This window comes from Heptranchias perlo, chromosome 9 (genome assembly GCF_035084215.1).
Source record: "Heptranchias perlo isolate sHepPer1 chromosome 9, sHepPer1.hap1, whole genome shotgun sequence".
In the NCBI taxonomy this organism is placed as follows: domain Eukaryota; kingdom Metazoa; phylum Chordata; class Chondrichthyes; order Hexanchiformes; family Hexanchidae; genus Heptranchias; species Heptranchias perlo.
In genome coordinates this window covers 56,631,335-56,647,625 of record NC_090333.1, presented here as the reverse complement: position 1 = coordinate 56,647,625, position 16,291 = coordinate 56,631,335, and the positions used below count along the sequence as shown (strand labels likewise).

At 39.2% G+C, this 16,291-nt stretch overlaps 1 protein-coding gene across 1 annotated transcript in view; it reads right to left on the bottom strand.

Moving 5' to 3' along the window:
- edem3 (ER degradation enhancer, mannosidase alpha-like 3) overlaps positions 1-16,291 on the bottom strand; it is a 66,549-nt gene that overhangs the window by 7,605 nt on the left and 42,653 nt on the right. Inside the window, exons 11-19 of the mRNA XM_067990511.1 lie at positions 15,487-15,570; positions 13,433-13,516; positions 13,131-13,255; positions 10,406-10,568; positions 8,160-8,314; positions 7,330-7,486; positions 6,444-6,635; positions 3,021-3,186; positions 2,161-2,346 (exon numbers count right to left, since the gene is read on the bottom strand). Coding sequence (XP_067846612.1) covers positions 2,161-2,346; positions 3,021-3,186; positions 6,444-6,635; positions 7,330-7,486; positions 8,160-8,314; positions 10,406-10,568; positions 13,131-13,255; positions 13,433-13,516; positions 15,487-15,570 — 1,312 coding nt within the window. The remainder of the gene's footprint in view (positions 1-2,160; positions 2,347-3,020; positions 3,187-6,443; positions 6,636-7,329; positions 7,487-8,159; positions 8,315-10,405; positions 10,569-13,130; positions 13,256-13,432; positions 13,517-15,486; positions 15,571-16,291) is intronic.

Here is a 16,291-nt window from a genome sequence, read left to right as displayed (position 1 = left end):
ACAAAGGAGGAATGGGGATGATGATGGCGGCCTTAAAAGGGAGACTGATTGTGCCTGAAGCAAAGGAAGCCATTAACAATGTTGACAAAAATAAGGGCCAGGAAAGGTAATTAAATGGTAAGGTTCAGGGGGGAGTGGATCAAAAGAATATGAGGTGGGCTTGGAGAAGGCAATGGTGAGGGGGTGAGGATATGGGACAGAAACTGCAGAGTGATGTGGGGTTGGAGGCAAGGTGGGTGGGAGACTGGGATTTTCTGAAGCTGAGGGAGGGGAAGATGGTAGTAAAGACAGCTGCAAGGATGGTCTCAATCTTAGAGACAAAGAAATCCATGAGCGTGTCACACTGAGTATTGGAGGAGAGGGTGGAGATGGCTCGTCACAGAAAAAAGGAGCCTTGGATTGTCCTTGTCCTCCAGGATAATCCCAATATTTTCAGGAAAACTACTAACAGTATGAATTTGAATTCCAAGATTAATTGTTCATGCTACTGAGTTACTAATCTCAGCTATGTTGCTATGGGGAACAACTGAGCAGAGGTCAAATATGTCTCCCTAAGGAAGAGGAAGAAAAGCTGAAAGGATAATTGCCTGAAAGCTATTACTGCACACTTTCTGGTAACTGGTTCAAAATGACATCGGTAGAGGCCCAACCAGCCACCCTTTTTGCTGCAGGACATGCATGGCCCGGTGTGGGGGAGAGGTGGAATGACTTTACCGATGATGCATTTGGAGAACATAAATAATGGTGAATGTTGAATAAAACTACTTACTGCTAATGTAGTTTGTAATTCTTTTACCTTTAATAATTGTAGCTGTTATTTTTGTCCATGTGATGCAAAAAAAGAAAAAGAATGTAACACAAACTGGTTACAAACAAAAACAAATTAATCATTATTCTACATAGACACATACACATTATACACACACTATGTATGGCAACTCCAGGCCATGGGTCAAATCTGAACATGTACGTGTTCATTTGCCAGTTTATTTATACTGCCCAGTTCATATATTCCGCACACGTTCATCAGGACTTTTTAAATTCTGAAACCAGCAGGTCCGCAAAATGCCTCACAGATCCAGCACTGTTTCATCAGTATAATAAGCTTAGTTGGCAAAAAGTGTGTGTTTGTCCCAAAAGTAGCGATGTTCTGTGCAGCATCCAGAAGCGATACTCTGGAACATCCCACTATGCTGGCACTGAAACCTATGCATATCTTTATGTAAGGATATGTTAACCCCCTTCACCAGTGCTCTTATTTGCTTCTGTTTTGAAAGAATTTCATCTATTTTATTTATATAATTTGCGTATGTGAGGGTTCATGAAAGTGCAAACTGAATTTGATGTTCACAAAATCAAGTCGTCTTTTTCATTCATATAAGCGATGCACACTCACTAACTTTTTGTCAAGGGCCACAATCCAGAGCAGTGACTTGCTCGAGGGCTACCTCACAGAGCTACCATGAGAAAATGGAGCTCCATAAAGTCAAGGGAACCCCATGAAATTTACCAATGTCTTTTAAAATCAATGGAAAACATCACAAAATTCAAAAGGGATCGCTCTGACTTCATGCATTCTGGCTGAGACGAGAAAGTAAAACTATAAAGCAAACAACTGATTAAAAGCCAGTACAAAGGAGCAGGTAAGCACCGTTTTTTTTAAACACAAAGGAGGTATGAGAGAAATTAGATTAGAAAAAAAATAACAAAAATGGGAGAGAGATCTGGAATCAAAGGGGGAATGGAAGAGAAAGGAAGAAAGTGCTAACTAAAAGCAGCAATGTGTTTTTTTGAAATGCTTTAACTGTTAATGTTTGCAGTATAGGGTTACTAATACAGTAATAAATCCAGTCCTGACATTTGAATGGGTTTATTACAGTAATACTAGTGTTTGTTTCAGTGTCACTGTGTGTGACGTGAAAACGTTTTTGAAAAAAAGCCTGGCACATGAAGCTTGGAATTTCACAGAACCGGTCAACAATCTAAGTTTCCCAAAAGAAAAAATATTGTTGTATCTTGTATAGAGATAGTGAAATTTACCAACTCATGCATATCAGCAATAGTTAGGTTACTACCTACATTTAAAGAATGATAAATATCATGACAAATCATTTGGGCAATTTACAAATTAAAGATCATTTACCGTTGATTTAAACTTACTTCTATCCTTAGCTTTATCCGACAGCAGCACTTCCACTTCCTGGTATTCCTGCATGGCATCGAGTATAATATTTCCTTCTTTATTGAAGAGGAAAAGCATTGGGATTGTGACATCATCAGTGTTCCTTCCATCACCAGCCATCTGGAAGAGCGGAGCAGTGTCACTGCTGCTTCCTTCATTGTCATCTGCCCAATCGCAAATTCAGTTAAAACAGCAGCAGCATACATCTGGAAGTGCAAAATCTTCTGGGCCTACTAAAGATTTCTCCATAATAAAGCTAACAGGTGAGGGCTGTCGGGTAAGCTGGTCCCTCTCGGGCTGTGGAGATGATAGAACTTCATGTTCAATGTCACTTTTTTTTTTGTGAAATTTGCGGCCACTAAGGTGAAGGATGTTAGTTTTGCAGGAAAGGAACATTTTCCATTTCAGGCATCCAGGATGATCATCAAGCACGCCCTGGACATAGTTAAAGGCAGATTAAAGCTCTCTCTACTCTGCCCCAACAATGTGTCTCAGGCCCAAACTTCAAAAGAGAACATACTAGACTTTTCTGTGGTATTTCTGAATGAGACTATCAGTCAGTGCCAAATTAGGGGCATTCTGTGCAGTGGGCCCAGGCCCACTAGTAACTGAATTAATATTACCCACATTCATTTCACATAGGATCCTTCAAGCCAGCAGAGGAGATTTTCATCCCATCAACTTGAGCTATACAGTATCTATAACAATCTGAGAATCTGAAATGATTTCTACTTCTGTAACAAGCTGGTGGGAATGTTCATTTTTTCCCACAACTGAATATAAATCAATAAATAAGGTTTTATATTATCAAAATGAAAATAAGAATTGCACCTCTTACCAATGACAATGCCACCTATCGCCCCAGCTTTCTGTGCATTCCGTGCCTTCTCTGCAAACATGCAATGGCCTCGTTGCATAAGGGCAATTTTTCCCTTTATCGATTCAGGATTTGTTACACCTGAACAGCCATTGTAGGGTTCACACTTAGCGACAAAACCCCGTACCTAGAGAGAATTTTGAAATGCAAAGGAGAAATGCACAATCAATTAAAACAGCAGCAGCATACACTTGGAAGTGCAAAATCTTCTGGGCCTACTAAAGATTTCATTTTTCTGCATAATAAAGCTAACAGGTAAGGGCTGTCGGGTAAGCTGGCCCCGCTCGGGCTGTGGAAATGATAGAACTTCACGTTCAATGTCACTTTTTTTTTTGATTGCGGGTATGGAAGGATTGTCTTATGAGGAAAGATTGAACAGGATGGGTCTATACTCATTGGAGTTTAGAAGAATGAGAGGAGATCTTATTGAAACATACAAGATTCTGAGGGGACTCGATAGGGTAGATGCTGAGAGCATGTTACCCCTCATGGGGGAATCTAAAACTAGGGGGCATAGTCTCAGAATAAGGGGTCGCTCATTTAAGATGGAAATGAGGAGGAATTTCTTCTCCCAGAGGGTCGGGAATCTTTGGAATTCTTTACCCCAAAAAGCTGTGGAGGCTGAGTCATTGAATACTGAAGGCTGAGTTAGACAAATTTTTGATCAGCAAGGGAATCAAAGGATATGGGGAAAAGGGCGGGGAAGTGGAGTTGAGGTAAAAATCAGATCAGCCATGATCTCATTGAATGGTGGAGCAGGCTTGAGGGGCCAAATGGCCTACTCCTGCTCCTATCTCTTATGACCTTATAGAATCATAGAAGTTACAACATGGAAACAGGCCCTTCGGCCCAACATGTCCATGTCGCCCAGTTTATACCACTAAGCTAGTCCCAATTGCCTGCACTTGGCCCATATCCCTCTATACCCATCTCACCCATGTAACTGTCCAAATGCTTTTTAAAAGACAAAATTGTACCCGCCTCTACTACTGCCTCTGGCAGCTCGTTCCAGACACTCACCACCCTTTGAGTGAAAAAATTGCCCCTCTGGACCCTTTTGTATCTCTCCCCTCTCACCTTAAATCTATGCCCCCTCGTTATAGACTCCCCTACCTTTGGGAAAAGATTTTGACTATCGACCTTATCTATGCCCCATATTATTTTATAGACTTCTATAAGATCACCCCTTAACCTCCTACTCTCCAGGGAAAAAAGTCCCAGTCTGTCTAAATGTATTAGAATACATTTGAAGAAAAGGCTGTGATTAGGAAGTTCAGCAATAATCTGACTGGCTTCCAATTCAAATACGGTAAACGTAAGTTTGATTTCGACAAGGTCCCATGGATAGCCTTTGTCCGTTCTCAGCTCGAGAGCTGTGCGCACAGCTTACTATGGCAGGAAGAAGGGAGAAGAAACCTACAAGGTCCTGTTAATCTGTCTAGTGCAACCAGAGCTCCCATTTATTGATCTGTAAGTGATGATCAATGGTGGGTGTGGAGAATTCATCGCACCATTACTGAAAGTGGAAAATCAAATCAGGACCTGGAATGGGTGCAGAGACATGACTGAAATAAACACTGGGATGTAGAATTTCCATGGGAGTTCTCCCGATCTGCTGCCGTAACTTCAGCGGAAGAACGGCGGAAACACCACGTCGTTTCTCCAGGCTTTCTGCCGATCTTCCACTGAGGTCATGGTGGTGATCAGGAGAACCCTGGCCGAAATTACAGGCAGACTTTCTTAACTTGCCTGCACAAGTGTTAAAACATTTAAGCCTACTCAAAGTAAAATCTATGAACTTTCCGTTCAACAAGTGCCACCTGCAGCCATTTCCTTTGTACAGATTCAACCTTATACACAGACAGGCACTAAATGCTCAGCATCAGTTAGTAACAGTATAGCTAAATGTTTAATTATGAGTCCTCTATGTTAAAACAGAAAACCTAAAAAACTGTATTCTGTTGGTTTTGCACTGATCAAATGACAGTAGTATAGTATCATTCTGAATTTAAAGGTCTTTGTAATGCAAGCCCACATTTTAGTTTAATATAAATTCTGCACTATTAAGATATCAATTAGTATCCAAGGAAACGTCCTCTTTCCAGGATGCCTTCAATTTTGTGGGCTTGGAGATTTGGAAAGGGTTGGTTGTACCACTGTTGTCTCACTGGTGGATAAATCCGAAATCAGAACATCTAGATCTGTTGGTATCAAAAATGAGGTACGTGCAAATTAACAGAAACATGGACTTAAACCTTTACATAGCCTCTGAGGCTGCGTGGCACACACCTATCCAGTCCACAAAGACAAAAAGTTGGGGTACAGCACACTTAGACGCAGAATAAAGCTCCCACTACTCTGCCCAGTAATGCATTTTAGCCTCAATTTCAGAAGGTCATTCCTAACCACACCAATGTGACATTTCTCCCAACATCAGCCATCCTATGGGATCTACAAGTGAGACGACTGATTTAGTGCCAATTATGGGCAACAATAACTTGCATTTATATAGCGCCTTTAACGTAGTAAAATGTCCCAAGGCGCTTCACAGGAACGTTATCAAACAAAATTTGACACCAAGCCACATAAGGAGGTATTAGGACAGGTGACTAAAAGCTTGGTCAAAGCTGTAGGTTTTAAGGAGCATCTTAAAAGGAGGAGAGAGAGGCAGAGAGGTTTAGGGAGGGAATTCCAGAGCTTAGGGCCTGGGCAACTGAAGGTACGGCCGCCAATGGTGGCGCGATTAAAATCGGGGATGCACAAGAGGCCAGAACAGGAAGGTCAAGTGTCCCTATAGGGGTTAGCTGATGCCGTGTCACAGAGTGCTAGCAAATAGGTCTATGGCCACATTTCCCACCATGACAAATACCGTATTTTATATTTTCTGGTGATTCCTCTTGTCCTCACTTTTGCACTTCTCGACACCCAGCATCGACTTCAGTAATAAGCTGCTGAACACTAAAGCTTCATCGACTCTGACCCAGCAAAGTGTCTTAATACCCCCACAGAAGAGCAACAGTCTTATCTTGAAACACACTGAACTTTTCCACTTCAATTGTGTTACTACTGCAGAACAGCCCTTAATAGTGTTATTTCCTCTCTTTAAAAATAGTCTTTAAGGGCAAAATATCCTTTTTTAAATAATTATATTTTTGCCACAAAGCAGCATATGGAAATGCATCAATGTCACATGCATTTATAACATTACTATCAAATAATACTGAAAAGATCTTGAATATATTGATCTCTTAGATAAATCAACTTAAGTATGCTATCTTACACACTATGTAAAATCTGTTACACTAAGTGCATTTTTTTTAAGAAACGGCAAATTAGTATAATGTATTAATATTCAAACATTGATTAGTTTTAGTAATTCCATACCCCACTGGGAGTTTTAGAAAGTTCCGTTCCAAACTGTGCTGGTCCAGCTGTAAGTACCACTCTACCAAGGAATGGGTGGGTGATGATTTGGACAGCCCGGGGTGGCAGCTGTTCCTTCTGTTGCTGACTGGACAATTCAATCATCTCCTGCATAAAGCGTAGGCCATCCTCAGCATCATGCGCACTGGCAGCCTGGGGGAGATGAAAAGCATTATGTTGTTCATCCATTACTGGATTCCCTCGTCCCTGGACACAAAAGGCAGCAACAATTTGTCATTCTCACTTCCACTTTCATCTCTTGAAGATGCTGCCATACATGCAGTGCTTAATTACTAGCTTAAAAAATATATATTTTTCCTCTGCATTCGGGTGAATGTAAGTTTGTGCACATTTCTCATTTGCCATTCTGCTTCTCTGGCCTGGCCCTTTTTATTTAAAAAAGAGAGAATACTTATGATACACTGGTAGAGATCAGCCTATGAATTTGCTTTGTATACTTCATATTTTCTCTCAGACTGCAGAACACAAAAGGGATCCCTATTTTCTACCATTAAATTCCATTTAAAACTGTTTTTACATATTTTTGCACACATTTTGCTTTCAGTAATTCATTAAAAAACAAGTTAGGTGATCTGTTTTTATTTCCACTTCATTCATTGATCATATGGAAGTGACATTTACCTATAAATGATAGTTTAATTCATCATTACTTGCAACATCCCTCACGGAATTTCATGTATTCTGTTTCTACTACTAATTCCACTTTACAAACAAATTATTTTCTACCTGCTTTCATTCGTTCTATCATTTCCCATTGGATTAATATTTTAAGCGGCATATATCCACTAAGTACTTTATGGGCTACAGGTAGTAGCAGCAGCTTCACCTGGTTTGCATGCTGAACCAACTGGACTCTGCCATCCTTGAGATGAATTAGGCTGACTCCCATTTTCTTCAGTAACTCAAGGTGTTCAGGATTGTTAGCCATAAAGTCCCTGGCCCTCAAATGTGACCTGATCCCAGGGCCACCAGAACCTACATCCCTGCAAAAAAAAAACAAAGGAATTCAATTCCCATCAGCAAAATAATGTGAAAAAAAGACTACATAAAATAATGAGCCATTCTGTACTGTATATGCCCTACAGAAAACTACTGTAGCAAAGACAATGAGTTAATCCATTTATAAAATACTTAATCAGCTTCAACTTGAATGGATTTGCACAAATAAAAACAAATTCATCCCAAGATTTTAAAAAATGATAAAAACATCAGAAATGATGTTGATTGCACCACCGTGCTACATTATCAACCCATCATTTCATTAAAAGCAAAATAATCTGTTTAATATAAATTCACTCTCTATACTGAAACACAGGGCCCTAGTGTAATTTAGTCAGTATACTAAGCCAAGTTGTTTTCTGTATTATTGGAAATGTTTCAGTTGTAGCAGTCTGCTAAAAATAAAACCAACTTGGCAAGCACCACATTTACAAAATCAAAATCCATCTCATACTAAATGACCTTAGTCTTTACAACAGGCCATTTGTAAACACAAACACCTCAACATAATAATAATGATATTCACTGGTGAAGTGTTTAATGTTCATTTAGGTCATAGTAATGCATTTTATTGAAAAATGGGTCCAATTGGAAAATTTGCTTTGATCAAATTTTGCATACACAATCTGAGGGTTCATTAATAGAAGCAGTTCTTACTGTCGGATGTTGGCCTTTGGGCAAGTTTTGTCCACCACGTTCTTAAAGGGTTCACGAATGCTGCTAGCATAAGAGGGATCATTTGAAAACAAAACCTGTGTATTAGGGCAAGACCAGTCAAAGTTGTTGTCGTCCAAATCTATGTAACCTGCAGTCTAGGAGAAAAAAAAATAGATCAATGAATGGTGGGGTTTGGAATCTGTCTGTTCAGTAGTGAGCCTTTGGCTGTATGAAGCTGGAGATATGCAAGGGACAGAACCAGAGGAAGGGGACCCATTGCTCTTCCTGCTTTCCTACCTTCAGGCAAGACCCGTGCTTCACTTCAGATTAGCGAATGTCCATATTTGGTGTGTCGTGTGTTTGTTTGTGGGGGGGCAACGCTAAAGGACTTACCTTCATGTTGCGATAGTTGTGGGTCCTTTTCCCTCACTGTCAGAGGCCGTGGCAGAATATGGTTTGGTGTGGGGGAATGGCAAGGCTGGTCATGGCTTTAATGGCCTCTGAAATCTCCATTGAGAAGGGCAGGACCAAGGTGTGCACTACAGCAAGCCCTTTTGCCCACAGTTCCACCATACTCAGCTTTCAGGGGAAGGAGGAATTTTTAAAGTTTGTATTGGGTGAGGTTTAGTGAAAGTTGGCCTCAGAGCCACCCTCTAGTTCCTGAGAATGGGTGGTCCAAGTCATATTCCCGGGATTAACGCAAGTTTTGTGTGTCATCTGATGTGGAGGACAATTCTGAGTATAAGCTAGAACTTGTCAGTGGGTATCTAGAAGGACATGATTTTGTTTGGTCGAGAAGCTTGTTTATTTCAAGTGATGTCATGCCTTCAAGTGACTTGTGTTGAGAATCTTTGGAAGGACGCAGACACTTTACAGCAGAGACAGGGCCAAAAGGCTGACGGTACCTGCAGTACAGTACATAATTCCCTCCGAGGTGCTGGGTCAGTCATACTTGTGCTTTCGAGTCCAAAAAGCCATTTCTAGGGATCTTTGTAGAAGTGCTTAGCACTTGCTTCCATTCCCAGCCAGAGGTTTTGGATGGAGGTCTTTCAAAACCTCACAATCACAAATGTGGCTTCCTTTCTACACATCAATGGATCTTGCACACATGCAGCCAGCGCAAAGTCACGTCCATACCTTTGTGGATCTGGCCAGTCCTTCTCCGATGTCTGGGGAAGATCTATATAGGCAAACAATGTTAAAAGCACTAAATGGTGGGCTGAGCAGTCAGTTTGTTCACTGACAAAATGCCCGATGTAGCCAGCATTGTAGCTGTTATAGCTTTGCTGCCAGTAGCAATTTTGGTGAGACACAGGGAATGCAACTTTGCTCCAAAGGAACTGCAAGAGCTCTGGGTCTTGTTATTGAATGTAACCTTATAGTATAAAGGGGGCATTCATTTGTACAATCATATAGTATCAACTCTGACAGCAATGGTATTGTCTTTGCATTGTAGGTTTCCCTCCTTTTGTATTTTGTTCATGCACCATTAAATTAAAAATAAATACAAAAATGTCATAACATTAACAGAAGCAGCTGCACAACTTGGGGATAAAAACACATTAGCTTAATGTGAATAAGTCATGCAGATTCTTTCACCAGAATAAAAAGTTTTAAAATGTCTAAGCAATCAAGGCCATTAGTTACAGGATTTTTTAAAAACCACAGGATATTGTAAATGCAGGTCAACCAGCATCCAAAGATAAAAGATACATTAAGCTTCTTGAATACGATTTTTCATCAGAAATCATGTGACAGTCTCAGCACAAAAATGCAGTAAGTTTCCTATTTGACACTATATGTTGGTATTAACATATGTGATATTTTCTTCTACATAAAAGAAATGTTAGTGGATTTCTATTCAGAATTACTCAAAATGAGTGGCTTTTTATATTAATTTGGGTGCTGATAAACCACATGCAGTATAAAGAGGTCAAAATATAATACACTGTGTTGTAGCAGGAAGGGGAGTGAACTGTGTTTGGATTAGAATCGGCCTACATAGACCAAGCTGTACATTTCATTGAAAATCACTGAGTAAAGTACAAATGGTAAGGAGTGCTAAAAAAAAGCAAAAACAATTTGATATATAGATTTTAACCACTAATTGAATTTGCTCACTTGGAACATATTCCACCCAAAATTGCAAAAAATAAAACAGTAAATATTTCTGTATTATCACACCCATTATTACCTTTAGCTCATATGCACCTCTGTACTTCATGCACTGGAGTGTTTCCACCTACCTCATTTTTCCTATTATTGGTGAAGTTTGTAGAAAGCCAAAGTGGCAATAGATGGGCCTCAGTGGTGAAGATATAATCCTCAACATCAAAGAGAACATCTTCTTTCTCCGCAAAGAGAAGATACAGATATTTAAACATTTCAGCCAAGAAAAAAGAATCCATCCTGTGTAAAAAGAGGAACAATTAAAAATAAACTCTAAATCTATTGTACAGCTGACACCTCTGCAAATGGTCATGAACGACTAGGTGTAACAAAAGTGACCTATTTTTCTCTAATGTTGTTTTGGTAGCTGTCACTTTAAAACTTGGTCATTGGGCAAAGTGAGTTTAGCAGCCAGCTAAAGCCACAGGCAAACATTTATTGCTGAGATTTCTCTAGTAACAGGCACGTGAGGGAATGTGAGACACAATTCTGAAATATATATATAGGGTTCATGATTGATTCAATTCGTAATTGACTTATGGTTCCTATTTGAATTTGAGAGGTCAGGTATTCAAAATCCAGGGTATCTTGGTAACCTTTTCCCCAGATATAAAAGAGACAATTTGATTTGAATCGGAGTAGTTAGCAGTTGTAGACTCGCAAAGACAGCATGAAAATCTCAGTAAAACAGCAAGGAGACAGTTTGAAATAACCGATGTTGATATTCCTGAAGGATAAGAGAGAAACTGTATGTATTTAATAGTAAGTTATAAATTAACACATTTGTTCTTAAGAGTCACAATCTTTTGTTATTTTATCTATTCAGGTAGGTAGATAAATGACATTCCTCTGTAAGTAACCATTACATTACTGTTTAGATTACTCACTTGTTTAATAAATCCATTTCATATTTCAAACTTTAAAAATGAGATCTCATGATATTCTAACACTTTCGAAGACTGAAAGTGGAATGTTATGGAGGCATAAGAATACTTAATATTAATTACTCAACAGGATTTGCTATTCATTTACCCAGTTAGATTACCAACTTTAGCTTGACTAAATCTCAAGACAAGAAAGACATACTGATGAAAGCAAGCGAAGATACAGCAGCCAAAATAATCTAGGGTTAAGAAGGTCAGAAAACAACCAAAAACTAGGCTTACACAGTAGTATTTTGTTACTACCATAATGGTTGTAGGCTGAAGTTTAGAGTTTGACACGTGCACAGAAAAAAAAATGAAGTTTCTAAAATGAACTACACCACAACACATCTTTAGAAATACCAATACATTGACACTGGTACAAATTTCCAACCAAGTCCAGAATCAAAGAATTTACAGCACAGAAACAGGCCATTCAGCCCAACTGGTCTATGCCGGTGTTTATGCTCCTCACGAGCCATCAGGAAATGGCTTTAAAACTGAGGGAGCTGTTTGGAGGCGTTGTCTTTCAGTCCTCTCAGGTGGACGTATAAGGTCCCAAGAAAATGTCTGATTTCAAGAACAAAATTTATGCACCTTATTAACCATTTTTAAACTGCTTCCCTTCTGTAGGTTATTGTTATCACTACTAGGAAAGTAAACAAAGGGGCTGGGAGAACTTCCAGAAGGCATTTGATAAGGTTCTGCACAAGAGATTATTAGCAAAAATGACAGCACATTGAATTGGAAGTAACATTGTGACATGGATCGGTTATTGATTGAGAGATAGGAGAGAGAGAGTAGGGAATCTGTACTGGGGCCTCAGCTTTTCACCATATATATCAATGACTTGGATGAAGGAATACAGAGTTGTATATCTAAATTTGCAGATGACACTAAGTTAGGAGACACAGTATGTTGTGTGGATGGGAGGAGGAAGTTATAAAGGGACATACAGACTAAGTGAGTGGGTAAAACTACAGCAGATGGGGTTAAATGCGGGGAATTGTGAGGCCATCTACTTTGGATCTGAGAAAGACAAATTGGAATATTTTCTTAATGGTGAGAAACTAGACACTGTGGAGGAACAAAGGGATTTAGATTTCTATGTACACAAATCACTAAAACCTAGTGCACAGGTATAAAAAGTAATCAAAAAGGCCTTTATCTCAAGGAGGTTGGAATTCAGAAGTGATGCTTCAGTTGTACATAGCCTTGATCAGGCCCCATCTGGAGTACCGAGTTCAATTTTGGGCATGGAACCTCAGGAAAGATATATTGGAAGGGGTACAGCGCAGATTTATCAGAATACCACCAGGGCTTAAAGGGTTAAATTATATGGATAGGTTGCATAGACTTCGCTTGAGCTGTACCACTTCCAAGGCCAACATGCCCCTTCATGAGCACATCCATAGGGAGGTACAGTGATCTGAAAACAATCTAACATAAAAAGGGTTGATCAAGATTTCAAATGATTAACTGTACATTGATTTACTTTACATTGATTTTGTGGCTTCCTTGGAAGGAACTGAATTTCTCCATCTCAGACACCATCTGATTGGTGTCCAGCCTGAGAAATAATGTTCAGTGTAACTACCTAAGGAGCTGCTCACTGACAGATCTCATAGCTGCCGTCAGCTGAGTAGCTGTCGGATGCCCCTGGAGAGACAAAATGGTTGTTGTCCACAGACAAAGAAAAAACATTGTTAAAAAATAACCGAGATTGGAGTGGGGAAAGAGACTACTTCAGATTGAAAGTATTCCACAACTTCAATTACCATTATTCATAAATTTCTGTGGATCACACTAGGCTTTCCTCCTCTGGCAAAATAACTATTTTCTGCATAAACTACCAATAGGAAATGGTAAAAGGTCTGACCTGTCTTCATGGCTTCCTATACGAACATCTTTCATTGCTGCAAAGCCACATGGTACACGAGCGAACTTATTCAGGTTCTCAATGATGGTCTTTCCCACCTCCAAGTAATATTTGTCACCTGTAGCCTGTTTGCAACAATAACTATCATTTACAGTTGAATCAAATCAATATTAAAAAAATTCACATCAGCTACTGGGCCAGTGACACACTCTGTTTTGCCAGAATTCTTGCACCAATCAATTAAAACAAAAACACTTGTATTTTATATCATAAAATTCCATCAAATAAAAGCAGAAATTTACCTTATATAGGAAGTAGGTACTTTCAGCAAATTCAGGTCTGAGGGGATGCTGAGCCCAGTGAACCCTAAAATCAGTGGTGAAAGCCTGAAAAAAAGAATAAAAATTTCAATTAGGTAATTCTGATTTTACAGAACAATGCAGATTTTTTCATATTAAAGTAGAACACATCTGCAATTTTAGGCATTAAATACTAGCCACAGCACTTGATGCACTAATTCTTTGCAGTTTGTTTATTCAGTAATGATTAATTTAGTAGAGAAGCAACCATTGAACATTTTGTAAATTAACTTGGCACGGTTAAACTTGGATTTATAAAACTGCTTTACCGCAACATTAGCCTTGGAAAGTTAATTCGTACGAGCTTTTCCTCCAACATTCTTCTTTACAAACACCAAAACATTTCTCTTAAATTGAGGGACTTTGTGACAGGCTAAGGCTCATAGTGCAAGGCAATATCAAAATTGAAAAGTGTATATGTGACCACAAAGCAAATCAGGAAGTAATGATAAAGTGACACCAAGCTTGGGTTTTAAAAATCTGAAGATTGTAGGCGAAAGGAAAGGCTGAAGGAAGAAAAAATTAGTTACAGTAAGAGACTGCAATTATTTGGGGATTTGAGGAGAGCAAGAGCACAAAGGATACGGTAGTGTAGCGGTTATAAAATTCGATTTTAAAATTCTCATCCTTGTTTTCAAATTTCTCTATGGCCTCGACCCTCCCTATCTCTGTAACCTCCTCCAGCCCTACAACCCTCCGAGATCTCTGTGCTCCTCCAATTCTGGCCTCCTGCGCATCTCCGATTTTAATCGCTCCACCACTGGCAGCCGTGCCTTCAGCTGCCTAAGCTCTGGAATTCCCTCCCTAAACCTCTCCGCCTTTCTCTCCACCTTTAAGACGCTCCTTAAAACCTACCTCTTTGACCAAGCATATGGTCATCTCTTCTAATATGTCCTTATGTGGCTCGTGGTATCAAATTTTGTTTGATAACGCTCCTGTGAAGCACCATGGGACATTTGGCTACGTTAAAGGCGCAGTGTAAATGCAAGTTGCTGTTGTTATATTACAGGACTAGTAATCCAGAGATTGTGAGTTCAAATCTTACCATGGCAGTTTGAAAATTTGAATTTAGAAATTAAAAAAAACCAAACACTAGGTACCATTAGACATGGCCATGAAGCGATCAGTTTGTCGTAAAAACCCAACCGGTTCACCAATGTTCTTTAGGGAAGGAAACCTGCGGTACTTACCCGATCTGGCCTATAACATGACTCCAGTTGTACAAACAACAACGCAGCAGCGCTTTAAGAAGGCGGCCCACTACCAACATCTCAGGGCAACTGAGGATGAGCAATAAATACTGGCCTCGTCAGCAATGCCCATTTCCAGAAAATTAATTTTTAAAAATTAGAGCTTAGAAAAACAAGAGACGAATGTTCAGAAGACCACTAACAAAGTAATATTGATGAACTACAGAAAGACAAAAATGTTGTGAAGATAGAGATTGGAGGGTAGAGATGAGACAGGAATCACCTATCAAACAAGTGCTTCATTGTATCCTGCCCAGGAGTGTGAGACAAATAAAAAGGAAATCTTTCAGGAACATCTCAAAGCATTTCACCTAGAATAAATTACTTTGAAGTGCACTCACTGTTAACTAGGCAAATGCAGCAGCTGCATTTCATACAGCAAAATCCATTAAATAGTGAGATGAACGACCATTTTGCTTTTGATGGTATTGGTTGGTTAGGATAGAGGGAGAAATCCCTTGTCCGAATAGTGGCATAAGATTTTTAAAATCTACATTCAGCAACGTGTGAGAAAGAGACCAGCAGAAGATTGAAATACCAAGTTGGTAAAAGAATCACTGTTGAAGGGAACAAAATAAGCCACCTGAAGAGGGGCGGGATATCTGCAAACATGTCATATAAAGCCACGGAAAGAACAGTCAAATACTCTAGACTTTATCTATTAATGAACAGCTTCACTGGAAGTAAAGTCTTAATAAAGAATAAAAATAAAGTCAAACAATTAAAGTACTTGGAAAGCCCTGCTACCTCTGGCAAGAAGTTGTGTTTCTTCGTAACTTGGTATAACATCTCGTGCGTCTCTATGGCTGGGCGAATATCTCCTTTTAACACCTAAAAATTAAAAAATCATACAGTATTTTATAAAGACAGAACTGCACACACCAGGACATTTATTCACAATGTACCAACACATTTAAACATTATGTCGAATAGAAACAGAAAATGTTAGAAATACACAGCAAGTGTGACATTACCAATAAAGAAAAAAAGACTGGATAACGTTCGAGTGTAACCTGAGACACTAACTTGTTTTTTCTCTTTCCTGATGCTGACTGACCTGCTGTGCATTTCCAGAATTTTCTGTTTTTGTTTCAGGTTTCCAGTTTTTTTCTTTTTATGCATCAAATAAAACTCAAATCACAACAAGATTATATCAACTTCATTTTATAAATTTCAGCTGCTCCAAACTATAGAACAATTTGATAAACCAATCACTTCAGCCAAACTGTAATAAATATAATCAATTACGAATAGCTGTTAATAGCTAGCAAACTGAGATGCAAGTTATGTTTCAGTAAATTACATTTCAGCCCCCTCATAAGTAACTGCCTGTATAAGCAGGAGAAACATAAGACATGGTGCCATGGTTGAATAAGTATAATTATTTCCTTTCATATAAGATATCATCAATGATCTTTCAGTCCCACTAATTTGTCAAGCACTATTTTTTTTTACTAATTCTAATTTCCTTTAATTCCTCCTTCTCACTGGACCCTTGGTTCCCTAGCATTTCTGGGAAGTTATTTGTGTCCTCTTCCGTGAAGACAGAACC